The sequence below is a fragment of the Leptosomus discolor genome, chromosome 1 (assembly GCF_034619465.1).
Source record: "Leptosomus discolor isolate bLepDis1 chromosome 1, bLepDis1.hap2, whole genome shotgun sequence".
NCBI lineage: Eukaryota > Metazoa > Chordata > Aves > Leptosomiformes > Leptosomidae > Leptosomus > Leptosomus discolor.
The window spans coordinates 721,879-747,047 of NC_141391.1; the positions used below are offsets into that span (position 1 = coordinate 721,879).

The 25,169-nt window shown below is 65.8% G+C and overlaps 2 protein-coding genes across 8 annotated transcripts in view; one reads left to right on the plus strand and one right to left on the minus strand.

The window, feature by feature from the left end:
- Positions 1-386: 386 nt before the first annotated feature.
- PGAP2 (post-GPI attachment to proteins 2) lies at positions 387-24,986 on the minus strand. Of its 5 annotated transcripts, none has more exons than XM_086475595.1 (6): positions 24,970-24,986; positions 16,104-16,269; positions 14,201-14,453; positions 11,135-11,241; positions 1,420-1,528; positions 965-1,120 (listed from the first exon to the last, which is right to left on the minus strand). In XM_086475595.1, exons 2-6 carry the CDS (start codon positions 16,266-16,268, stop codon positions 990-992), a joined length of 765 nt encoding a protein of 254 aa, XP_086331721.1. In that variant the 5' UTR covers position 16,269; positions 24,970-24,986; the 3' UTR covers positions 965-989. The 5 variants fall into 5 exon arrangements, with proteins under 5 accessions (XP_086331693.1, XP_086331700.1, XP_086331721.1 ...); XM_086475587.1 differs by lacking the exon at positions 24,970-24,986 and adding an exon at positions 16,830-16,936 and having other exon boundaries at positions 11,147-11,241; positions 16,104-16,278; XM_086475581.1 differs by lacking the exon at positions 24,970-24,986 and adding an exon at positions 16,830-16,936 and having other exon boundaries at positions 16,104-16,278.
- Positions 18,635-25,169, plus strand: part of NUP98 (nucleoporin 98 and 96 precursor) — a 40,443-nt gene continuing 33,908 nt past the window's right edge. For 2 of the 3 annotated variants that reach the window (XM_086475539.1, XM_086475556.1), the window contains exons 1-6: positions 18,635-18,670; positions 21,572-21,665; positions 22,384-22,485; positions 22,737-22,916; positions 23,616-23,755; positions 24,832-24,939. In XM_086475539.1, coding sequence (XP_086331665.1) covers positions 21,593-21,665; positions 22,384-22,485; positions 22,737-22,916; positions 23,616-23,755; positions 24,832-24,939 — 603 coding nt within the window. In that variant the 5' untranslated portion in view covers positions 18,635-18,670; positions 21,572-21,592. The remainder of the gene's footprint in view (positions 18,671-21,571; positions 21,666-22,383; positions 22,486-22,736; positions 22,917-23,615; positions 23,756-24,831; positions 24,940-25,169) is intronic. The other variant, XM_086475548.1, reaches the window with a different exon arrangement.

Below are 25,169 nucleotides of genomic sequence, written 5' to 3' on the forward strand. Positions count from 1 at the left end.
CCTCCTCCCGGGCAGCAGCAGCGGCGCCGCTGAGCTGCCCGCTCAAGCCCTACAGCACCGGGGAAGCCACGCGGGCGTCAGAGCGAGGACCTCCAGCACCAGCCCCACTCGCCCTCCCTCCCCAAACTGGGCTTGGACCGGAGCGCAGCACCCCTGTGAGCACCCTTCGCTTGCGGGAGGGGGCTTCTGGGAAAGGCAGAGGAGGCGAGTCGGACGCTTTCGGCACCTGCCGTGCCCCGTGCGGCCCCGTGCTCGGCCGGCACCGCCGAAGACGCTCCCCTCCTGGCGACACCGGCACGGACGGGCCAGAACCCTGCCCCAGCCCTGGATGGCAGGGCAGTGCACGGGGCCAGCCCCCGGCCGAGGCTCCTGCGCTCACGCCGGGCTCGGGAGGAGCCCGGACCCAGCCCCGGTGCTGCAGCAGAGGCTTCCCGAGAAGCCAGGGCTGCTCCGCTTCGGGGGCGCAACCAGCGAGCCGCCGGGGCAGCAAGTGCTGCCTCTCCCAAGGCTGCCTTAAGCTCCGAGGCCCAAAAGGCTACCAGACCTTCTGGAGGGCCTCGCCCGAGGAACCCTAGCCTGGAGGAGGAACCGTGAGACCACCCGGGCGACGCAGGGCAAGGCTGACCCCCCGTGTCCCAACGCTGGGAGCGGAACCCTGCTCTGCCCAGAGCATCTTCCAAAGAGACAGGCAGCAGGAACCCACCCCCCTCCGCTGTCCTCCTGCCCACCCCGGTAGCCAGCAGGGAGCCAGGGCAGGCGGTAGCAGCCATGAGGGTCCCCAGCAAGAGCCCCCAGCTCCCCTGGAAGAGAGCTCCAGGCCCAGCCAGGGACCACGCACAGACACTTGCAGGGCCCAGGACCCCGGGATGATCCTTGCAGCAGCTCCACGGCAAACGCCCTGGCCCTGGCCTGGGTAGCAGCAGGGGAGGGAAGGGGCTCTCTGCCTCCCCCGGGGGAAGAGCAGCCCCCACCCGGCACCGGCACCGTGGCTAGAAGTGCTTCTCCTCCAGCAGCGAGCTCACCACCAGCTCCTTGTTGCCGAAGTCCCAGAAGGCGGTCATGTGGAAGGCCATGTTGGAGAGGACAATCAGGTACTCCAGGAAGGCGAAGATGGTGTACACTGGCGGAGGCAACACAGCAGTGAGGGGAAACCTCCAGGCAGATCTGCCCCGAGAGCCGGGGGGATCTCCTGGGGCACCTCCCCGGGGCAGCAGGGGATGGGGCGAGGGGCTCGTCCCCTGCTTGGACCCAGGCGGGAGGAGGGGGGCAGCTGGGCGCCGTCCCTCCCGGGGGAGCTCTCCTGGCCTCTGGATGGGATTCAGCAGGTGAGGCATCGCCCCTGGCCCCTTCCCCGCAGGCATCCCCCCCCAGGCACGGCCGAGCTGCGGGGGTACCACAGCCCTGCCCCCGCCCCCTCACCTCCGGGGCCGCAGTACCAGTTGTGGTGTAAGTAGACGCACACGGCAAACGCGAAGGTGATGAAGGTGATGAAGAAGAGCAGCTGCTTCCACTTGTACGACTTGCGCTCCTGGAAAAGACCAAGAGCTGGGTCACAACCTCGGCCGGTCCCCGGTGCCTGCCCCGTCCCTCCCGCCCAGCGCCGCAGGGACCTGCCGGGGCCACGAGCAGCTCAGCCCTCGCCCCCGTGGGCACCGGAGATGGCGGAGCGGCCACCTCCGTCCCCAGGGCAGCTCTGCCCTGGCTCTGCCGCAGCACCGGGGGCCACGGGCAAGCCCCGGGAGCCCCTCTGCCCCCCGGCTCCTTGGGCACAGCCGCTCGGGTAAGGACCACGGGCCACGCCGGCTGCGCTGGGAGCGCACCTACGCGGAGCTAAACCGAGCTGCTGCCCGGGCTCCCCGCAGCGGGGTACGAGGCAGCCCCTGCCGCGGGGGGCTGCGGTGTCCCTCCTGCCCCTCCGCCTGGGGACTCGCTGCCACAGCCGAGCGAGGGGCGATGGGCGCCGTGGGGGCCTCCGGCGCCGGCACCAACGAGCCACGTGGCGAACGCGGGTGACACCGGAGGCAGGAGCACCTGGTGCCGGGAGGCACGGGGGGGCCCTCGCCGCTCCCCAAAGACGGGCCAACGGCTCTACGGGACGGTCGATCCTGCGGCTGCCGCTGGGGCGGCGGCAGGTGGCCCCCGGCTCCCCGGCGCGCTGCCCAACCGCCCTGGCGCGGGGAATTCACCGGCGTGGCGGGCGGAGGCAGCCGGCGCCGCACCCCCGTCGCTCGCACCGGCGCCGGGGAGGAGGAAGCCCCACGAAGGGCGGGCGCCATGCCGGAGTCATTGCAGCAGCCGCCCTGGCGCTGGGGGAAAGCGGGGGGTGCCCCATCCTGCACCCCAGCACCACCCCTGCGACGGCGCAGCGGGCGGGAGCAGAGCGCGGGGCGGCTGCCAGAGGCCCCCCACGCCCCCAGCAATGCGCAGCCTGCTGCTTCTGGGGGGGACCATCCCCCCCCCTCCCCAGGCGAAGCGCCCAGGGGGCCAGCCCTCTCCCCCACGGTGCGCTCCCCCCCACCCACCGCCCCCGTCCGCACGCCGCTGGGCACCCCCCGGAGCTGGGGGCCGCGGGTGCAGTGGCTCCCCCAGGAGCCGCGGGGCTGCGGTGGGTACCGGCTCCAGCCCCCTTCCTCTCTCTCCCCACCGCCCACCATGCTGAGCTTTGTGGATGAGGAAACCTAAAGCCCCGGGGTGAGCAGGGAGCCCCCATGGCAGAGGAACCCCAAACCGCAGCCGGACAGCAAGGAGGGCGCAGGGGAGACCCCCGAGTCTCCATCCCAGCGCAGGGCGGCCAACGCGCCGAGCCGGGGGGCAGGGGGGGCTGGAGAGGAGGGGGTCAGCCCCGCACAAGGGGGCCGGGGATGCCACCGACAGCCCCGACACGGGCTGTTATTCCCGTGTGTGAGTGGGAGGGGAATTTCCCCCTCGCCTGACGTTTCACGTGAGACAAAACCTCCTGCTTTCGGGGACTGCTGAGAATAAGGAAAATTTAAATCGCCCCATCACAGTTTCCATCCCCCCCCCCCCGGCAGCGCGGCGGCAGGCCCTGCGAGCGCCAACGGGTCACGGCAGGGAGGAAAACCCAGAGAGGAAGGACGGCCTCGCCGTCATCTTCGCCATCGGGGGCCGCGGGGCTGACGCCGCCTCCGCCGCGTGGGGCCCGGGCGGGTCCCTTCCCGCTCAGGCTGGCGAGGGTCCCCCGCCCCAGCGGCTCCTGGGACCCTCTGGAGCAGGCAGGAGCAGGCAGGAGCAGGCAGCCCTGCCCGCAGCCCCTGCCCGCCAGGAAGCGAGAGGCAGCTGGTGCTCGGCCGTGGGGGCGCGGGGCGGGAGGCGCCGCGGTGCCAGCGCCGGGGCTGGGGCGGCACGCCGAGTTTCGCACCGGAAGAGCGGGTCACCGAACAGCCGCCTTCGCACCCGGGGCCCACGGCAGCGGAAACGGTTGCGCTACGAGGCGGCGGCGGCGGCAGCAGCAGCAGCAGCAGCGTCCCGCTCGTCGCAGCAAGGTGTGTTGCATCGCACCGTGCTGCATCGCGCCGAGTTGCATTGCACCGTTCTGCATCGCGCCGTGCTGCACCGCGCCGTGCTGCATCGTACTGTGCTGCACCGCACCGTGCTGCATCGTGCTGCGCTGCACCGCGCTGTGCTGCATCTCACCATTCTGCATCGCACTGTGCTGCATCGCACCGAGTTGCATCGCACCGTTCTGCATCGCGCCGTGCTGCATCGTGCTGTGCTGCACCGCACTGTGCTGCATCGTGCCGTGCTGCATCGTGCTGTGCTGCACCGCACTGTGCTGCATCTCACCATTCTGCTTCGCACCGTTCTGCATCGCACCGTGCTGCACAGCGCTGTGCTGCATCACGCCGTACTGCATCGTACTGCGCTGCACCGCACCATTCTGCATCGTGCCGTGCTGCACCGCGCTGTGCTGCATCGCACCATGCTGCATCTCACCATGCTGCACCGCGCCGTGCTGCATCGCACCGTGCTGCATCGCGCCGTGCTGCATCGCGCCGCGCTGCATCGCGCCACGCCGCAGCCCGGCACGCTGGGCCGCATCGCACGGCACCCTACAGCTCCCAACCGCGCCGCGATCACGCAGCACCTCGCTGCGCCGCCCGGCGCAGCCCCCCCAAATCCCCGCCTCGCAGGAGGCTGCTGCTTGCAGCGGGCTGAAGGCGCCCCCGGATTCCTCGCGAGGGGCTCCCGGTGGCTGAAGGCTGGGGGGTACCAGGCAGCCCAACCTGCCGGCAGGTCCCGGGGGAGCGTGGCGAGGTGCGGGGATCCCCAGCAAAGCCGGGGCTCGTGGGAAGCTGCCCGAGCCACGAGCGGGGCGGTGGGCACAGCCCACGCTGGCGAGCGGACGGGCCCCAGCAGCCCCCGGCGCTCCCGCTGCACCGCCCGCCTCCAGCGCCGGGGCAGGGGGCAACGCTCCAGCTCCTGCATGTGCCCCCCGCGCTCCTCCCCGCCGCGGTGGGCATCCTGCCCCGGCTGCCCCAAGCAGCAGCAAACGCCGTGCCAGATTTCAAGCCCGCGGCTGCTGAGAAACCTCTGCTCAGCACCGTGGGCGTCTGTGGCGAGACGTGCTGCCTCCCGGCCCCCCACATGCCCCTGGGGACGCCGCGGCTGGCAGCAAGCACCCTGCAGGGGTAATCCCCTGGGGCACGGGGCTGAGCAGGACGTGCCCTGGCATTAGGGATTAACGCCTAATTACCGACTCGCCTCTATAATCCCGGGCAGGCTGGCCCCAGCAGTGAGGGTCAGGGTGCTGGGCACAAGCCTGGGGTGGCTGCTCCTATGGGGACACCCCCGGGGTGCTGCAGCGGGACAAAGGGTGGCGCAGGGACAGGAGATCCCCTGGTTAGTGCCCCGGAGGGGAGCTGGCAGCTCGAAGCAGCCTGGCAGGAGGCTGAAGCCTCCACACTCCAGCTCCCTGAAGGGAAAAAGAGGGATAAGAAAATCCCAAGGACGTGGGACAAAGTGACTGTGAGATGCTCAGGACACACACGGATGCGGGGAGGGTGGTTTTACAGCCTGGAAAACCCACAGGGAGAGAGGTACACCCTTCCTTCCCCGGGAAGGAAGAACCCTGACCCTAAACCTAAGCCTGACCCTAAGCATAACCCAGCACGGTGCGGTACAGAACCTGCTCCCCTGGGGGGCTGGGGCAGGGGGATGCCGGAGCAGAGGGATGCTGCCGGGGCAGAGGGATGCTGCCGGGGCATTCCCATGCCTGGCACGGGCAGCAGACCTCGGCCACCCAGGGACTGGGGGCTCCAAGCTCAGCCGCCTTCAGGCTCCCCCCGGCCCTTTCTGGGGCTGCTGGGCTGGGGCGGCTGCAGCCGGCAACGCTCAGCTGCCAACCCCAGCTTTGCCATTTCCTCCTGGCAAGACGGATCGGGGCACACTCCTGTTTCACACAGCCTCCCCCCGAGCCCCCCCGCCCGCAGCTGGACGCGTGTCTGGCACAGCAAACCACAGGCACGTTATATTTAGTCCGGCCGCTCGCAGGCTTTGAGCCGAGGCACGTTGCCTGTGCACACGCAGGTGAGTCAGGAGCAGGAGGCCAGACGACGGGGGAAGAGGAGAAGAGACCGGCTGCGCCAACCCAGCCTGGTGGGGGCAGCCCCAGACGCTGCCCCGTCTCCTTCCCCCGTCCCGGGGGAGCCCCCAGCCCTGCAGACCCAGCTCCAGGGGCTGGAGGGCGGCTGCTGCGAGCGGGGAGGTAGGAAACACCCGCGAGGAGGCATAGAGCCTCCTGCTTCTTCCACTGCCTCCGGAGAGGAAGAAGAGGGACCCTGCGGAGTTCACAGCCCAGGTCCCGACGGAATGGCAAAGTGACATCCATCCACGCTCTCCTGGGACCTCCCGAGCTCCGGCTCTGCTCCCGGAGCCCTCCCTTCCGGGGGGACAAGTGGCACCCTCAAGGCTACGTGCTGCACACCCCTCCCAGCTCCCCCGCGCGCGTTTCTGGTTCCCCTGCAGGGAACCCGAAGACAAAGGGCCCCAGCACCGAGAGCTCAGCACTGGGATATTTATAGAGGGCTCGTGTGAGCTTCCACCCCCCCATGGGCTGCTCTCGCTAGAGCGCCGGCGAGGCGACGGTGCTACCGAGGAGGCGGGCTGAAAGCACGTGTGTTCATAGAACCACAGAAGGGTTTGGGCTGGAAGGGGCCTTAAAGACCTTCTGGTCCAACCCCCCTGCCCTGGGCAGGGACATCTCCCACCAGAGCAGGTCGCTCCCAGCCCCATCCAGCCTGGCCTTGAGCCCTGCCAGGGAGGGGGCAGCCACGGCTGCTCGGGGCAACCTGGGCCAGGGTCTCACCACCCTCACAGGGAAGAATTTCTTCCTAATATCTCATCTAAATTTGAAACTGTTTGAAATCATTACCCCTCAGCCCATCACTGCCCTCCCTGATCAGGAGTCCCTCCCCACCTTTCCTGGAAGGCCGCTGTAGGGTCTCCCCGGCACCTTCTCTCCTCCAGGCTGAACACCCCCAACTCTCCCAGCCTGTCCTCACAGGGAGCTGCTCCAGCCCCTCAGCATCTTCGTGGCCTCCTCTGGACCCGCTCCAGCAGCTCCGTGTCTGTCTTGTGCTGGTGCCCCCAGAGCTGGACGCAGCCCTGCAGGGGGGTCTCACCAGAGCGGAGCAGAGGGGCAGAATCCCCTCCCTCGCCCTGCTGGCCACGCTGCTCTGGGTGCAGCCCAGGAGGCCGTTGGCTTTCTGGGCTGCCAGCGCACGTTGCTGCCTCATGTTTGGTTTTTCATGCACCAGCACCCCCAGACCCTTCGCCGGTGGGGTCTGCAGCACCCTCCGCCTGGCTCCGGCAGCGCGAGCAGAAGTGGCTTCACCGGCACTGAGGGGGACAGGGACAGGAGTGGCAGCGGAGCCAGCAGGGTGCCGGCACAAGACGCCTTCCAGAAGCTGCCAGGCCGGGGCCAGGCTCAGCCGGGGCTGCCGCGGGGCAGAGCCCCAGCGCCATCGCGGCACCCGGCTCCTCCGACGGGGCCCGAAGCCGGCGGCCCAGCGGCCACTGCACACGGGCACGAACGTCCCCCGGCCGAAACGCAGCCGCCGCCGGTGATGCCGGCCGCCGGGGCAGGGGGGGAACGTGTTTGCAAACAAGAAGTGAAACCGCTCTGCTCCGCTGCGCCGCTCGCCACCGTCGCTGCGGCCGAGCCAGCTGCGCCCGGCGGGTCTCAAGGGCGTGCGGGCGGCCAGGAGCGCGGAGCGACGGCAGAGGGGGCAGCCAGGGAGGGCGACGCCACGCCGGCTGCGGCCCAGCACGCCCCACTGGGCGCGCTGCCTCCAGTCTGCGACCGGCAGCCCACGGCCGGAGGTTTTCTGGCTCCATTTCCCCTCCTTCCTCCTGAGCTCTCTCCTCTGCTTTGCCCCTTCCCCTCCTCCTCCTCTCAGCCTGCTTTCTCTCTTCTTCCCTCCGGCAGAACTTTGTTTTCCCTTCTCTCGCTGTTTGCCACCTTGCAACTGGAAACCGTCTGTACTTCCCCATCGCGGACAAGTTCCTCAGCACCTTCCTGCCCTTGCAGAGAGGCCGTTGCAACACCAGCCCTGACGAACGCAAGGCTTTTGCAAGACCAATTCCTGTCACACACGTGCTGACACTCCAGCAAACCTGGGGAGCTGCGCCCTAAAAAGCTGTGCCGGACACGGAGCGTGAGGAGGGCTGGGCACAAACCCCTGCTCCCTCCTCCGGACCGAGCCGGGTCCAGTCTTTCAGCTCCTCGCGCGGAGTCGGTCCCAGGTCTGGCCCCGGAGAACCTGAACGCCCCTGAGGACCCTTGGTGGCTTCCTCTGCCCTGGCACCCTCTGCTGAAGAGGAGGGAAGGACGGCACACCGCGGGACCAGAGCCACCCCCTTCGCCCGTCCCCTCCTGCCACCGCCAGGGGTGCAAAGCTGAACAAAAAGCCCCCACAACCGACAGGAAGGGAGCCAGAACCTGGCCCCAAGGCGCCGTGACCCGCAAGAAGAGATCCCCTGCGCCCTGCCCCCCAAAAACCAGCCCCGCCAGCCTCTGGCCTGGCCGGCTCAGCAGGCGCTGCCCAACTTCTCCCTGCTCCTGCTGAGGCCGCTCGGCTTGGGGCGAGGAGGACGCGGCGGCGGCACCGCCGAGCCAAGCGAGCCACCAGCGGCGGCGCGGGAGCCGGGCCACAGAGCTGCCGAGCCCGGCGCTGGGAAGCGGGCCTGCAGCCTGAGGGACCCAAACGGCGGGATAAGCCCCGGGAGACCCTGCCCAGCCCGGAGAAACCGCAGCCCCGTGGGAGTGATTCACGGCAGGAGCCCAACTGGCGCATCACGGGACACGACGGAGAGACAAGGGAGCTCTGCGCGGCGCCGATAAGGGCGAGCGCCCGCTTATCGAGGGGTGCCACCCGGCGCCGTGCCAAGCCCTCGGGTCGCTTCCCCCAGCCACATCCAATCTGACGGTCACGCCACCACCGCTCTCCTTTTCGGAGGAACCCGCCCGCCGCGATCGCCCACACCCCACGGGCGACAGCTCCATCTGCCGACACGCGGCCCCGCGGGGAGCGGGTGCAGGGGGCGCCGCGCTCCCGGGAGGGCCCCGGGCAAACCGCGGTGCCAGGGCTGGCCCCAAAGGGGTCCTCTCTCTGCGGGGAGACACCCAGCTTTGGGGGGGACCACGCACCCCTGCAGGCAGGTCCCCTCCCCCAGCAGGGCCTTCCCAGGATGGAAGGAGGCAGCCACGCCGGGCGGTGGCACCGTGCCGGGCGGTGGCACCGTGCCGGGCGGTGGCACGTTCAGCCAGGGCATCACCGCGGCCCCCCTGCACGTCCACCCGAGGACGTGCCGCGGTCGAGGCGTCCTCAGAGGGAGCAAACGCTCCTTTGCCGGGCTCGGGCACGTGCACCAGGACGCAGGAGCGCTCCAGCCCAGCTCGAGCCCCGCAGCGCCGTGGGGAGGGTAACGGGGACAAGACGCCACCTCGCCCGCTGCAGCACGGGGCTGGAGACGCTGCAGCCCCCAGCCCAAGCGAGTCGTGCAGGACAGGGAGGGGTGCAGGTCTGCTGTGCCCCTCGGCCCGTGCCCAAAACAAACCACCCAGTCCCACCGGAGCAGGAGCGGGCTGCTCCAGCACCAGCGGGTGCACAAGAGCCCGGGTGACAGCACCCAGCGACACCCAGCCCCCGGGCTGTGTGGGTGCAGGCTGCTCCCCCCGGCAGAGCGCCGGCGAGGCCGCCGGATCCGCAGCAGCTTCACAGGCTGGCACAGGGTCTGGAGAGCCACGCCAGCACCTCCCTCCTGCTTTGCTCAGCTCCTGGGGAGCGGGGAAGGAGCCAGCCCTGGCGGCGACACGGCAAGAGGACGGCAACCTGCGGGCAGAAGTGCTGCCAGGCGGCGGCAGGGCACGCCGGGTCCGAACGCTGCCGGTGGGGCTTTGCTTGTGGCGGTCCCTAAATGCCCTTGGGAGAAACCCACCCGAATTACCAGCAGGGAAAAGCCAGGCTGCCCACCTCCCTGAGCCCACCCTGCGGCTCCGATGCTGTGACGGGTCAGGGACGGGTCACACCAGAGCTCTCGGCCTGCAGCCTTGTACCCATCGCCATCAGGGCGTGCAGGGTCAGAGCTGAGCCCAGGGAACGGCCACCGTGCCCAGCTCCCAGCCAGCAGCTGGGGTTTTTTTTTGCTCCTGCGAGCTGCTGCTGACACGCTGCAACCGAAACTCACGGGCTCGCTGCAATGCTACAGGCTGCAAAGGTGCAGCACCCGCAGGCAGGCGCTCCCCGGGGGTGACTGCTGCAGCGCTGGGGAAGAGATGCAGGGGCTTGGAGTTCTCACCAAAAGAAAAAAGCCAGGCCAAAAGAGCTGAAATAACTAAAGGAAGCTGTGAGAAAGCTGCCAAGGAGGGACTGCTGAGCTCCCGCTCCACCCGTATCACCAGAGACCGCAGATCGCTTCCCAGAGAGAGAGAGAGGGGAACCCCAGGATCTCCCAAAGTCCCTTTCATCGGGAATCTTGCAGCCAAACAACTGCTGGAAGCTTCTTTCCCAGCTCTCGGAAACGAGCCAGCCAGGGGACGGGCTCGGTGAATTGCCGGAAAGGGGACGGTAAACAGCGGCGGCGGAGCAGGAGCCTCGGCCGGGCGCTCCCTGGGACGGTCCGAGCAGAGCCCAGGCAGAGCGCTCATCCTGCTCGCACGCCGGCAGCGGGTCTGAGCAGACCCCGGGCACAGCACCCGCCCTGCCCCGCACCCAGGCCCTCCGGAGAGGCTTGCTCCCAGCCCTCGCCAGCTGCCCGGCCCCAGCATCACGGCAGACGCCTCCAGCAGTTGCTCCTGAAGGTCTTCGCTTGGCAAAGCGATCACCTTTTCGGGGCAACACAGCCCAGGGAGCCCTGGGGACCCTTCCCCATTCAGTACTGGGGACTGTGAGGGTTGGACTGGGGATCAGCTGGGAGGAGAAAAGGCCAGAGAGGCGCAGGGAGCCCAGAGCCGCAGGCGAAGCCGAGCGTACCGGGGGCACACGCAGGTTCAGAGCCGAACGTGCCGCCCGCCCGCGGCTCTGCCGGTGCCCACGGTCCGGCTCTCACGCCACAAACCAGCACAGCACCGGAGCTGCGTCCCGGTGACGGAGCCAGAAGCCCCTGGCTGGATCCTCGGCACGACCGCCGAGTCCCCGAGCCCACCAGCAACCCCCCAGAGAGCAAACCCGGCCGCCAGCGCAGCGATTCCTGGAGGAAAGGGACAACAACATCTGCTGCCGCTGCTGGCAGCCGCTCCCGGCTTGCAGGACCAGCAGGTTCCCAGTTCCCCAGCACAGAGAAGCCAATTTCAGCTCGGAAACAGGCATCCTCAGGCAAGGAGAAGGGGCCAACAAACCCGGCCCCCGGGGACACTAACGGGGCGGCTTTCAGATGTCAGCTCTCAGCGAACACCGGAAAATAGGAAACTAAAAGATTCCTCCCCACTGCGTTCCGGTAAACCATGAATTTTGGTGACTGTGGTTCCCAGTTTCACCCGGCGGTGGTAACTCCTGGAGCACCCGGCTACGGTTATTTCACAAGCGAGCGACAGCCAAAGCCCTCCACCGCCAGCGGAGAGCCCCCTCCCCAGCGCCCAGCCCAAAAAAGGGAGAAGAAAGGAAAGGGTCTGTACCTCGGGACTTACTGTGTGCTTCTTAGTCATTCTCCAGAGGAGGCACGTCAGGAGCATGTGGCCCAGAGCCGACGTGATGAAGACGATGAAGGCATTTTCGTGGATTGCTGAATCAACGAGACAACAGGTTTCCTGTTAAACCCGAGCCAAGGGCCCCAGGGGCACGCGGGGCGGGCTTTGGGAGGGCGAAGGGCTGCGTTCTGCAGGATGGGGCCCTCCTGGGAGTCCCAGCGCCCGGGACGTGGCATGCCCCCAGCACGAGCAGCCGTCGGGGGAGCCGGGGTCCCTGCAGGAGGCCAGCGCAGCGCGGCCCCGCACGCCCACGCAGCGAAGGGGACGGGGGGGGTTCAGTGACGAAGCTGCTCGCGCGTGCCTCGCGGCCCCCTGTCAGCCCAGGGCTGGAGGTGCTGAGCCAAAAATGCGAGTTGCTTGGCCCAAAGGTGCCAGGAGGGTGTTTTATGTGCTCTGGCACCCGGTCTGAGAGTCTCCGGTGCTTCACGTGGCTCAGGCACCCTTGCGAGCAGCTCAGTGTCACCACTATTGTCCTAGGGATGGGGAAACTGAGGCACAGAGGGTGGCCTGCAGTGAGCCAGCCCGAGGTGCGGAAAGGGCCACGTTCCGGCCTCCTGCGTTATCCACCTGCCAGTGACCGGTCGTCATCGGCCTCACCACCAGCACCGAGGCCGCCTCGTGTGTCACCGAACCGGCGCAGGTTTAGGGCCAGGCTGGAGATGCAGCAGGAGCGACCCTGAGCCCGAGCAGCTCGTGGGACCCCACAGCCCCGCACGAAGCCTGCGCAGCTCCAGGCGAGCTGTTCCCAGAGGAGCTCCCCAGCCTCTCCCGCAGGAACGGAACCACGGGCCCCGTTCCCAGCCACCCGCACACGAGACGATCTCCTCTGCTTCCCCTCTTGATTCCAGGGGCAGGGAAACCGCGCGAGGAGCAGCGTAAGGGCGGCTGCCAGGCGGAGACGTGAGCGGTGCCCTGCAGAGATGTTGAACCCGAGCCTCTTCTCATCTCGGGAAGGCAGCCCAAGTCCGAAACTCCCCACAAACCTACGATTAGTCTGTAATAAGGATCTGAGAAAACCGGGGTTAGCCTCAGCTCTCAGCGCGGCTTTCACCCCGCCGCCATGCCGCGCTCCTCCTGGCAAAGCTCCGCACCAGCCAGGCGGCGGCGGCGGCGGCCACGCACCGAGGCGCAGGCAGAGCCACTCGGGCGACGAGGCGCTCCGAGGTACGCAGACCCCCAAAGAGCACCTGGATTTCCCAGGGCAGCCCCGACGCGCCGGAGAAGCCCCACCGGCAGGTGGGTCTGCAGTGCCCTGCTGTGGCGGGGGCAGCTGGGGACAGCGGCGGGGGCAGCTGGGGCGGTGAAAGGAGACGAGGAAGGTGAGCTGGGCAGGAGCACCCCCTAGACCACAGACCTCCACCAGCTGGGGGTTCACGTCCAGCCATCCCAGGTCACCGAGCTCCACTACGGATCTCCATCCTCGTCCTAAAGACCAGGGACATCCTTGGGCTCTGCGAGCGACACCGCAGCCCTGAAGCCACCAGGCTTACTGGTGAAGGCCCAGCGGAAACCAGTGAGCACCCAAACGGCGGGAAGCTTCACCAGACCCTGGCACAGCTGGTGTGCCCCGGCACGGCGTGCTCCGGGCACGGCTTCCAAGCGGGAAGTGCTGCGCCGGGAAGGACAGGAGCCCCTGGGAGCGGGGCAGCGAGCAGGGTGCGCGGGGGGCTGCCAGCTCTCCCGCCAGCCCGAGGGGCGCCGGGGGTCCCGCGCTCGTTCGCCGTTTCTCCCCGGACACCCCGTCGTTTGGGTGGGCAAGGAACAGCTCTGCTCTGCGCTGCGAAGGCGAAACCCTGCTCCGAGGGCAGCGGGGGGCTGCAGGCACCCTCAGAAACCGTCCGCCTGGTCCTCTCCACGCTGGGGCTGGACCCCTCAACCCCACGGGCCTTCTTGGAGGGCTCCGGTGGCCACAGCCCCCTTGCCAGTTTGCTGCTCTGAGCAGCGGCAAGGCTTCCTGGCCCCCCCCCCACGTCTGCCTTGCGGGAGCTGCGAGCAGGAAGAGCCCCTCGGTACAGCACCAGCACCGTTCCCGCCTCCCCATCTCGCCTCCCTCGGCGCGAGGAGACAAACCCTCGTCTCGCAGAACCACGCGGAATCTCCTCTGTCAACCTCCCCTCGCCAGCGCCGCCCCAAACCCTCTCTTTGGAGCTGCGGCCTGGCCTCTCTCCGCAAGACACTGCGACGACCTCCTCCAGCGCGGCGGTGCGGCAGCCGGACCCAACACCCATCACCACCACCAAACCGCGGGCAGGGACGGCCGACACGCCACTGCTCCTGGCTGGGCTTGTCTCGGCTGCAACAGCACCACCTCGCTGGCTCCAGGATTCGAGCCCTGGCCGGGCAACCCCCGGTGCCTCCCCCAGATCCCGGGGTTAAGCAGCGGCTGGGTACCACCACCGGCGCTTCAGTCCATCTCAGGTGGGAGCGGGCGGGAGAGGAGCCCTTCCCAGCCTGCTGCCACCGTCGCTTGCACGCGCTGCTCTAACCTGAGAAATCCTGATCTTGTTTCCAGGCCAACACAGGGGATTTTACCCGGACAATTCTGCGGGAGGGCGTTGAAAACGCGGCCGGAGCGCAGCACGGGCTGGAAGCCGGCTCAGAGCCAGAGCCAAAGCTCAGGGGAGGGGACGGTGGCCAGCAGGGACGAGGACCCCCCTGCCCCTGCTCAGCTGCGGGGAGGTGTGCTCAGCACACAGGTGGGAACCAAGGGCTGAAGCCTGATCCTAGGTCTGATATAAAAACTCAGCCTGCCCTTTCGGGCCACTACCAGCAGCCAACAGTTCTGGGAAGAACACGGCTATGTGGACATGACAGATATAACTTTGCTCTATAAAGATGGACTTCAATAGAACTACCGGTTTTTCCTGTTTTAACTGTTTTTTTTCCTCCAAACCGCCCTCTTCCAGAACGCTGGCACCAAGCAGAGCTCCGCAAAGCCTCAGCAGCCGCGAGCAACACCGCCGGCCAGCGCGGGGCGCGGGAGCAGACCCCTACCGTGGTTTTCGGTGGAGGACACGTAGGTCAGCGTGAGGAGGGCGACGTTCTCGAGCACGTTGAGCAGCAGGTTGCAGCGGCACAAGCACGGGTAGCGAGGGTCCGAGCAGTGGCAGCTCTGGTAGTGGTTCCAGTAGGCGACGGCCACCAGGAAGCGGGGAGCCGAGTGGAGGGCGATGCAGAGGCGCCAGACGTAGCGCTGGGGGGTCTCGCCTCCGATAGCGGCGCTGATGGAGGGGAGGTAGTTGGGGACCTGGAAGAGAGACGGCAGCTCGTGGGGAGAGGCACAGTGTGGCACATTGTCCTCTTCAGAGCTCTCTCAGACGCTAAAACTGGTTTGATTTCTGTTAGGGTTTTTTTTCCTAAACAGGTTTATTCCTGTTTCAAAAGCCAGGGGATGAGACGTGGCGGCAACCTGGGCTCGTCCCCCAGGACCATGCTGCCCCCAGCCCTGCCGGGACAGTCCCCGGGTGCTGGTGTGCCCTGCTCAGGGTCCTGCTTGGGTTTCTCAGCTTTATACTTCGGACCTCGATTCCCCCCCTTTGCTCAGCCGTGGTCCCTCAGGGCTTCTCTGTCCCTGAGTTCGGGGAGAGGAGAGGGAGAGGGGAGACAGGGGAGAGGGGAGACAGGGGAGAGGGGAGACAGGGGAGAGGGGAGACAGGGGAGAGGGGAGACAGGGGAGAGGGGAGACAGGGGAGAGGGGAGACAGGGGAGAGGGGAGACAGGGGAGAGGGGAGACAGGGGAGAGGGGAGACAGGGAGAGGAGAGACAGGGAGAGGAGAGACAGGGAGAGGAGAGACAGGGAGAGGAGAGGGAGGGGGAGAGGGAGGGAGGGGGAGAGGGAGGGGGAGAGGGAGAGGAGGGGAGAGGCCGCGGGAGAGGCCGCAGGAGAGGCCGCGGGCACACGGTGCTGTCAGCCCAGCCCTAACGTCAGCACTGTCAGCCACAGCGGGCACAGACGGCGCGCGGGGGGAACCCAGCAGCAGGAAAAGCTCCAACGCCGCCTCGCAACGACCTTCGCGGCTGAGGGCTCCCCGAGGCAGCCGCCAGGTAACCCGCTCTCCCGCCGTCCCGCTCGGCCTCCGCCGCCGCCCAGGCAGAACCGAGCACCCCTGCGGCCCCCAGCGCGGCTGCTCCCACGGCACCCCAGAAGGAGCGGGTTCCTCGCTGCCCCACGCCGGGAACAGGAGCCGCCCTCGCTGCCCTGCCCCATCCTCTCGAGTCGTGAGGAGAGCACAGAACTGCCCACGGGGTGCGTGCACGACTTGCTCCCCCACATCAAGCTGCCCCGGCCGTTGGCTGCTCCGTCACCCCCGCAGCAGCCTGCCTCGCCATCAGCCCGCGGCGCCCCGCTGCGTACGGGCACGAGGAACCACGCAGAGCCCAAAAAACCCTGGGCTCATCTCCTGCTGGGGAGGGGATGACTCCTGCCCTCTGTTCCCACGTTGTAACCAGCTGCTTATCCACGCTTGGGCCACGGCTGCTTGACAGACCTGGTGGGGAACGCGACCTCATCCCCTTTGGAAAGCCGGGCGCGTGCTTCTGACTCCTCTAAGAGCTCCAGTAGGACTGAGGGGCAGCAATTCCTCTTATAAAAGCCGGGCTGACTCTTCCACCAGACAGCCTATGCACCTGCAGCTTCACCAGTTTAATCCTTTACCCCCGTCACCACCCCCGTGCTCAGTACAGCCATCAGCCTGACCACTCCGCGCTTCCCCAAGCTCCTTCAAAAAAGCTGAAACCTCAGCTGCCACTCCCGAGGCATCACAAGCACCATAAAACAAAGCACTTTGTCCAGGATCCCGCCCCACCTCTGGTGGGAAAGCCCGGAGGCAGAGAGGAGCCCTGCCACCCTGCCCCAGCCCAGCGGCCGCGCGCTCGGGGGGCTTGGCCCTTCGCTCACCCCGCAGTGGGTCGCCGTCGTCTCCTGGAAATGGAACAGCAGAGACCAGATCACGCAGAAGAGGAAACCGAAGAGCGGGCAGAGCACGGTGCCCACGGCCAGCCTGGTGAAACGGAGCCGGAACAGGATCCCGTCCTGATCCAGGGGCAGCGGCACCTGTAGCATCCTGACGGGCCTGAGAACAAGGAGACGAGCGAAGGTTTTGAGGGCGATTCTCTGTCCTCCCGCAAGGTCCGGCCCCAAAATGCCCTGGGCAGGGACACAAGCGTAGGGGGGGGCAGAGACGGCCTCTCCCACCCGTGTCGAACAGCCGCACGGCCCTGGGGTGGGTGTTGAGGACGGGCAGAGAATCAGGCAGCCCGGAGACAGGCAGCCCGAGACTCACGTACGAGAGCGAGCAGGGCCAGAGCAGCGTCCCACACGCAGCGAGACGTGCGGGCAGCGGGACGTGCGGGCAGCGGGACGTGCGGGCAGCGGGCCGAGCCCGACGGGGCTGGAAAGGCACGTGAGCCCTTTTCGGCCGGGTACGTCCATCCAGACTGTTCCGGGGGCCGCGCAGGACAGCGCTGACGCGGCGAGGACGCTGCCGCCCGCGGCCCAAACCCGCGGCTCCCCCGCCGCACCCCCCAGCCCCCTCTCAGCACCGTCCTGGCGCCGCAGCCCCGCACCCAGCACCTTTATGGGCAAGAATCCAGCTGCAGGATGGCGCCCCGGCGAGCCCCGCACCTCGCACAACAACAAAGCCGCTGCTCCTCGGGTCGGGCAAGGTGGGACAAGCAGCTCCTCAGGGCCAGCAGCAGCCTGCCTCCAGCTCCGGGCTCTCCATCAGCTCAGCCCCGCTCACTCGCCCTCCTTTAAGCTCCCCACGCACCCTGGGCCGCAGCCCAGCCGGGGTCAGAGTCACGTTAAATCACTCCCGATCATCCCACGTGTCTTCCTTCGGGCTCTCCTCCCGCCGCGCCTGGCCTGGACCTCTCCTGTCCCCAGCCAGCCTGGGGACAAGGGCCACCGAACAGCCCAAACGAGGGGGTGCTGCTCCGAGCGAGCGGCTGGGGACCCCCCGCCTCACCTCGCACGCCGCTCGGGCGCCGGGATGAATCCTACGGACAGACAATCCCGCAGAAGCCAGTTACCAGCCAGGGCAGGAGGTTGGGCAGCTGCCCCCCTGCTCCAGCCCCACAAGCCCCCCAGGGGAGCAGGGACCCCAGCAGCCCCCCAGCAGCGAAGGGCTGCGGGAAACACAGCTCAGCCCCTCGCCTGGGCTGCTGCGGGGCGGGGGGATTGATTTGCGGGGTGAACGCAAAGCCAAGGGGCAGCTCGGCCGTGGCTCTGCCCTGGGGGGCCCGAAGGGGGCAAATAAAAACGCGAGTTTTGCGTGTCATGGGCTCAACAGCCCCAGCACCACCCCCCACCCCCCCCCCCCAGACCCTTCCTAGGCACCCATCCTCCCCCCAGTCGCCTCCCTGGGGACCTCACGGTTCTGTGAGCCCCCCCTGGGTACCCCCCACCCCCCACCCCCCGGGCATCCCCCACAGATCCCGCCCGGGCACCCCATATTCCCCCGACCCACCCCGCAGAGACCTCACAGTGCTGTGATCGCCCCCCCGGACACCCCCCCCCCCCACGTATCCCCCCCTTCCCCAGAGACCCCCCCAGTGCTGCCAGTGACCCCCCCCCCCCGGGCATCCCACTGCTTCCTCAGACCCCCAGAACCGCCACCCCACCCCCCACCCCGCAGCCCCCCCAGCCCCGCACCGCTCAGCCCCCTCCGCACTGCTCCGTGCCCTGGCCCGGCACCGGCACCGGCACCGCTACGGCCACCGCGCCTCCGCCTCCTCCCCTTCCCCTTCTTCCTCCTTCCTCCTTCCTCCTCCTCCTCCTTCCTCCGCCTCCTCCTGCCGCTGCAGACAGGCCCCCCCGCCCGGGGCCTTGCGGCTCCACGGGGGCACGACCGGGGGCACGACCGGGGGACCGGATCGGGGGACCGGATCGCCCGACCGTCCCCCCGTCCCCCCGCCGGCCTCTGGGGCGCCCCCTACCGACCAAGCCACCTCGGCACCTGCGCCTCCTTACGGCCCCTTTAAGGCTCTCGGCCCCGCCCCTCTGCGCCCCCTGTACGTAAAGCGCCCGAGCTCTATCGGATTGGACCTGTGGGAAGAAGTCCCGCCCCCAACACCCCGGATGTTGGGCGGGCCGTGGTGTGGTGTTCTGGACCCTTCCGCAGCATCAGCCCCGCCCCTTCTGTCGCGTTAGACCAATCAGCGCTCAGGGCGCGGCGGACGTCCAGGAGCGGCTTTATCCAATCAGCGAGAAGCGCTCCCCGTTCCCCGAGAGGCGGTGGGCGGAGGCGGGGCGGGCGCCGCCTCGCTTTCAAAAGGCGGCAGCCAATGGGGCGGCGGGCGCGCGCGCGGGAGGGGCGGGGCGGGGGGTGCCGCGCGGGGGTGGCTGGGAGGCGCGCGGAGCGGGGTGTGACGCAGCTTCCTTCCCGCTGCGAGGCGGCGTCACGGCGGGAGCGGCGCGGAGCGGCCAGGCCCGGGCTCCCCCCGCGGCATCTCCGGGCGCCGCCGGTGAGCACCGGGGCGGCGGGGGGGACGGGAAGGGGGCGCCGGGACTTCCCTCCCTGCCCGCCGGGGCGGCGCAACCGGCCGCGGGGCCGACTCGCGGCCTTTGTTCCGTTGCGCTGCTGCGGGAGACCGGGCGGGCCTGGGGCCGCGGGGCCCGGGCCCGGGGGAAGGGGGGCGGGGGAAGGGGGAGCGGCTCGCCCCGTGAGGCCCGGAGCGGGAGGGAGGGTGGCGGGGAAGGAGTTGCGGGGGAGGGGGGGGGGGGCGAACCGGGGGGTGTGCGAGGATCGGGGCGGGAGGTAGCGGCCGGGGCGGGCCGCGCTGCGCCGGTTCCTCTTGCGGGGTTCCCCGCGGGTGCGGGAAGAGCTGGGTCCTGTCGCCGCCGCCCGCATCCCACCCCCGCCGGATTTGGGGGCTGTCGGTCGTTTCGGTTTCTCATTGCGGGGGGAAAAGGGGGGTGGGGGGTGAGGGGGGTCGTGAGAGACGGTAGCGTTTGGGGAGGGGCTGGGGGGGGGGGGGTGTCCGGCGCGGTGAGGGAGCGGTGCGGCGGGGCCGGTGGAAGCCGCGGGTGACGGTGGGCCTGTCTGCGGGGTCTGAAGCGCGGTGGGTGCCAGGGGCTGTAGGCGCTCGGCTGCTGTCGGGAGAGTTATTTAAAGTTATGCTAATGGGTTAATTGCATCGCTTTGGGTGGGGGTGGGGGCTTATGTAACGGTACCGTGAGATTGTGACGGGAGCGAGGCTGGGGAGGGCGTCCAGCAGGTGGGAGAGGGCTGCGGGATAGACCCCCTGCTCCAGCTCTGCCTCAGCCCTGGGCTGCTGCCGCCGTTCCCGCGGCCAGGGGCTCCGTTCGGTTAACGCACGTTCTCCGTGTGCAGCCGTGAGCCCGTGTCTGTGCGGGGTGTGTGCGCGTGTCCCGTTGCTGGCCTGGGCTAAAGGGGCTCTGATGTGACCACAGCGTCGTCCTAGAGCGTCCCAAGTTCTCTTTCGGCTGAACCTGCGGTGCTGAGGGTTGGTAGGTAGGGAAGGGCAGCCCTCAAAGGGTAAAGGAAGCTTTAAAGACTTTGGGAGGGTGAAATCCTTCAAGAACTTTTTGGGGTTTAGAAAATTATGCTTCATACTTCTTCAGATGTAGCATTTGGCTTTTAATTATGCCTCATACTTGCAAAATTATAGTTGGCTTTTTACAGTCCTCAGTATGCTGACTTGGAAAAAGCAGTGGCGTAAATAAGGGGAATGGTGAAGGAAGAGGGGTTTTATGAACTGCAGGTGAGGTTGGGAGTGACAGGATCAAACAACAACCGAAAACTGCGTGAATGCTTTGTACCTGGCCTTCGGTGGGACTTGTGAGGTGACCGAAAACAGCCTCTAGAAACTGGGGAGAGCGTGGCTGAGGTGGGTGTGAGGAGCTGAAGGAGTGCGCCCGCACTGGGTGCCGGGATCAGCTTTATCTTAAGAGTGTAAAAAAAGAAGAGGTGGGATTTTTCTAAGACATCTCAGTGGGTGGCGTCACGTAAGGGAGGGCAAGTCCTGGAGTTGGGGGCACCGGGAGGTGGGGTGGGCGGCTACAGCTCCTCAAACCCTGGATTTGGCTGTTCCCAGAAGGGGGTGTGGGCTTGTGGGAAAACAAATCCTTTCCCGGGCGGGCAGAGAGGTGTAGTGACTTCCCACGGAGTGGCCGCGCTGCGGGGTGCCTGCTTCCTTCTGGTGGGAAGGACATGAAGGGGGTGGGAGCTGGGGAGCCCCGGGGAAGCTGTCGAACCTGGGCAGGGGTCAAGGCGTGGGCTCTGAGTTTAGCTGAAGTTGTTGGCGGCCAAATGGAGGGTGCCGGGTAGGAGTTCATTGCTATCCTGGATGTTGAGCCTTCTGGAAAACCTAAATGGAGTTTAAAACAAAATGCCCAAAAAGCTGAAAGTTAGTGTTGTTACCCCCAGCAGCGTTACCCTGACCTGGTGGGAAGCAGGGCTTTGTACCTCTTCTTGGCACGGGCCGTGCCTTTCGTTTTCTGAACTAGTTCTGCGCGGCTGTGGGTGAGCTAACGTGGCCAACGGTGGCACTTTTTGTGGATAATGTTGGCGTTTTCAGTCGCGGAGCTGAGGGGTGTTAGCCCCAATACAGCAAAAGAGTAGGGATTTCTCTGAGCGGAGCGTGGCCAAGGCTCTGCCATGATTTTGCTTTGGTTTTGGGGAAGAACTCGAGGCTCTGCCGTGATTTTGCTTTGGTTTCGGTGAATAGCGCTGTAAGGCCGTGTTTGTCCTCGGGCAGAGCCGCGAGTGAGGTGGCGTTCCTGACCGAGGCGTGCTGTGGAGGGGAGTTGGCCCCTGCCTGCGTGGGGCAAAACCTCCCTGAGCGAGGGTTTGAAACCACCAGCCCTTGGACAGTCCCGCGAGCGCCTGGGAGCCGGAGGGAAGGCGTGTTCCTGCGGCGCTGGCGCCCGGGCCGAAGCGGTTGGCAAAGGGGGTTCAGCAGGAGACGGGTCGGGGCAGAGCTGGGGAGCGTCGCGGCCACGGCCCAGTGCAGACCCCACGGGTGTCTGGGGCGTCGCGGGGCCTGGGGTGGAGCAAACGTGGGAGAAACAGATGCAGGAACTGCTGCTGGTGCTGGGTGTCCTCGAGGGTTTTGTGGAGACCCCGTGGGTCGGGGAGTAGCTTCATTTGTTGGCGTCTTGGCTGTAGGATGGACAGAGAATCTGCCCCTAACCGAGGGTGGGGGGCAGCTCGCTCACGGTGGCACTGCAGCGTTAGTGTCCTTGTCCCTCCCAGGGCTCTGACTGTGTTTTAAAGTGGGACTCAACAGGCTGCTGTGCGCTTTGTGGCTTAAGTGCTCGCATCGGGTCGCTTGCGTCAATGAGGAGGATGAAAAACGAGTTTTCAAGATGAGCTTTAACTAAAACTAAATCATTCTTTGCAGGCGTAGGGGAACAGCCTGAAAATGTTTAACAAATCCTTTGGAACTCCGTTTGGAGGCAGCACTGGCTTTGGGACAACATCCACCTTCGGACAAAGTAAGTAGTCCGTCGGAAGGGACTTCTCGGTACCCGAGGTCGCTTTTCCTTCAGGCGGCGGCGGGGACTCTGTGGGTGCCGCAGGGCGCTGCTGGGCTTTGCAGCCAGTTGGGGTCGGGAGCCCTGGGCTCCTCCACTAACCCACGCTTTTGGTTTGGGTAGATACCAGGATTCCACGTCCTGTTGTTGAAACCTCCTTTTCTGGGAGGAGCGGGAACTCGGGTGGCTGGTGAAGCTGTCTTGCTTGGGGGTGGGGGGAGAGATTCTTCCAGTGTGGACTGGAGTATGTTGGGATGACTTGGGAGGGAAGACTCGAGGAGTGTCTCCTGGAGGTACACGCTGTAAATACCACGGTGAGCGATAGAAGCGGGCTGTAAACTGGTGTGTGTGCCCTGTGCCTTGGGAGGGGAGCACAGGAGTTCTGTCTGCATCGCTCCTGAACCAGGGCGTGAGAAGAGCAGCTTCCAGGCGCCAGGAGAAGCGGTGGAGGCCTGGCAGAGGCGCGTCTCCGCGTTCTGTGGAAGTGGCTGACTCGCATCTTGTAGCCCTCTGCGTCAGGAGCTCTGTACAAGTGTTAGTTGTGCCGTGTCCCGTGTCCCAGACACGGATGTGTGGGTGGTCGTGGACAGACTTCTTCTGGAGAGGTAGAAAGGCAGCGACAGCGTCGAGTTTCTGGTCTGGACTGTGGTGTCCCCTGACCTGCGCTGCTGGTTTTCAGATGCCGGGTTCGGTACGACGAGCGGAGGGGCGTTTGGAACGTCGGCCTTTGGGTCCAACAATAACACCGGGGGCCTCTTCGGGAGCACGCAGACAAAACCAGGTACGGCTGGGCTGCGGCTGCAGGGGCGCCGTCCTGAGAGAGGGGTGGTGTTAAAAAAAGGAGGGGCGGGGGGGTGGGGGGAGGAAAAGTTGAAAAAGCAAAACAAAAACACCAAACAAAAATCCCCAGGCAACCGTCAGCAAAAGCAACGCAGAACCTGACCAAACAAAAACCCCAAAATGACAAAAAATAACCCCAAACCCCAGGTGATTGACGGTGGCAAATGATTAATGGTCTGTTTCGGTCTTCAGGAGGATTATTTGGTTCGACTACGTTCAATCAGCCAGCCACCTCCTCCACAAGCACTGGCTTTGGGTTCGGAACGTCGACGGGGACATCCAATAGCCTGTTTGGGACCACCAGCACGGGGGGAGGCCTCTTCTCGTCCCAGAGTAATGCCTTTGCACAGAGTAAGCCGGCTGGGTTTGGAAGTGAGTAAAACCGCTGCGTGTCTGGAGCACTGCTTGTTGTCTGTGGGTGGAGAGCCCCGACCCTGGAAGGCCGCGTGGGTCTGGTGCAAGTGTTAACGTGGGGTTTGGGTTTTTTTTTTTCCTGAAGGACGTAGTGATGTTATTGTGGTCCACAGCAGCCAAGAGCCTGATGGGCTACCAGATCTGTAGCTGTGGTTCTAGCTGTGAGTGTTAAAACCTGTTGGGAAAGGTATCCACTGGCGTTTTCTGTTCTTAAACGTCCTGTGGCGCTGCCTGAGTTTAGCTTTGTCCCCTGCTGCTGTCGAGCAGCTGGAGTTGGTTTTGCTTCTGGCAGTAAAGTCCTTGAAATGCCTCGTAAACTCCGCTGTAAATCCCCGAAGCTGCTTGCAGACCCCTCGGAGAGGAGAGGCCTCCCGCGTTCCCCGTGTGCCCATCGCTTCCTCAGCCTCGTCGGGAGCAGGATGAACCCGGCTGCTGTGGCTGTTTGGGGTTCCTGGGGCGGCCTTGGGGCAGTGCCCTGCAGCAGAGTGCTGCCGTGCCACACTATCCGCTTCCAGCTCTGCTGGGAATTCTTTTCCTAACGTTTTTTTTATTTTTTCCATTTCCAAACTATTTTGTAATTTGAGGAAAATGGTTAGGTTTAAGTTTTCAGGTACAGGTTTGCTTCAGTATTGATCTTTCTCGTTTTCTTTGTTTAAGACTTCGGGACTAGCACCAGCAGCGGAGGTCTCTTTGGAACCACGAACACCACGTCCAACCCCTTTGGGAGTACCTCCGGCTCCCTCTTTGGCCCGACCAGTTTTACTGCTGCTCCAACTGGCACCACCATCAAGTTTAACGTAAGTTCTGCCTTTCCTTCTTAACCAAGCCTGTTGGCTGTGGGAAGCGTTGCGTTTCGCGGTTCCCTGTGTAAAGCACCGGTTTGGTCCCGGAGCTGAAGTGGAAAACCGAGCAGCTCGTGTGCCAGTCTGCAGCGTGCCGACACGGTGCGAGAGCCTCCCCGTCAGGGGGCTGCTGGGGTGGAAATGGGATCTGTGTTTAACTCCAGAGAACTAGACTTTTTTTTTTTATCCTGAATTTGCCAAACTTCTGAAACCCCGTGCAGTAGTGCCCTGTCGAGATGTGCAGGTTTACAGCTGTGTGAAAGCTGAAAGAGCCGGAACAGCTCTCAAAACTGAGTCTCCTCAGGAAGGTGGGAGCGCCCCAGAGCTCGGGGTGACCCACGCTAAACGCTGGCAGCACTGACAGGGTTATGGACATCTCGGAGTGGGTCGGAATAGGTGCAGTTCTCTTACGAGTCAGCATGGCTTTGGGGGTGCAAACTGGAACGGGAAGAGCGATCCCCTGTGTTTTCTGGATGAGTTTGTTTTAAGAAAGGCTTGTTTAACGCCTTGGCGGTTGTGTGGTGGTTGAAAAGGGAGGGTGGCTCGGAAGAAAAGCTGTCGTGGAAATGGGTGACTGCTGGAAAGAGGCGTTCTTTTCCCCGAATCCTTGTCCACGCAGATCTCTGCCCTCTTCGTTTCCAGCCTGAGCTGGTTGAGCAGAGTGAGGTTTGGTGGGTTTGGGGTGCAGACAGAACTGGGGTGATACCTCGGGCGGTTGGAGCACCCTTCACAGCCCGATTGAAAGAACGGGGGGGTCACGAGTCCGTGCGTAGCTAGAGGGTTTGTGTCCCAAATTTTGGTAAACTAGTTTTATTGTGAACCTGGAAATGACCTGCACTGCCTTGTTGGGAGTGTTGATGGCTACTGAAGGTGCCTCGTCCCCGGGCGAGGCCACGGCTGTCTGGGGGACACTGACCCACTGCTTCGGGTGCCAGATGTGGGGTGTGACAGGTCTGCCCAGAGGGCACTGGCCGTGCTCACGGAAGCCTGCCTGGGTTTTAAGTGGGGCGTCCTCCCCTCTTCTCTTGCAGCCGCCCACCGGCACGGACACGATGGTCAAGTCCGGCGTGAGCACCAACATCAACACCAAGCACCAGTGCATCACTGCCATGAAGGAGTACGAGAGCAAATCCCTGGAGGTCAGTCAGTGAGCGTTCAGGCACGCGGACCTGGTGGGGCTGTTGGGTGGCCTTGGCTCGGTGGAGCTTTTTCTGGCGGTAACGGGTGTCTTCTGGGCTCGTTAGTGTGAGCGCGAGCCGCAGGGTCGCGGGAGAGAGGCGTCATCAAGTACATCACTTGGCGCTTCACCTTGTTAATTGCCTTTGGCTTTAGTTGCTTAGCACTGGGGTTCCTGAAGGGCTGAAATTCC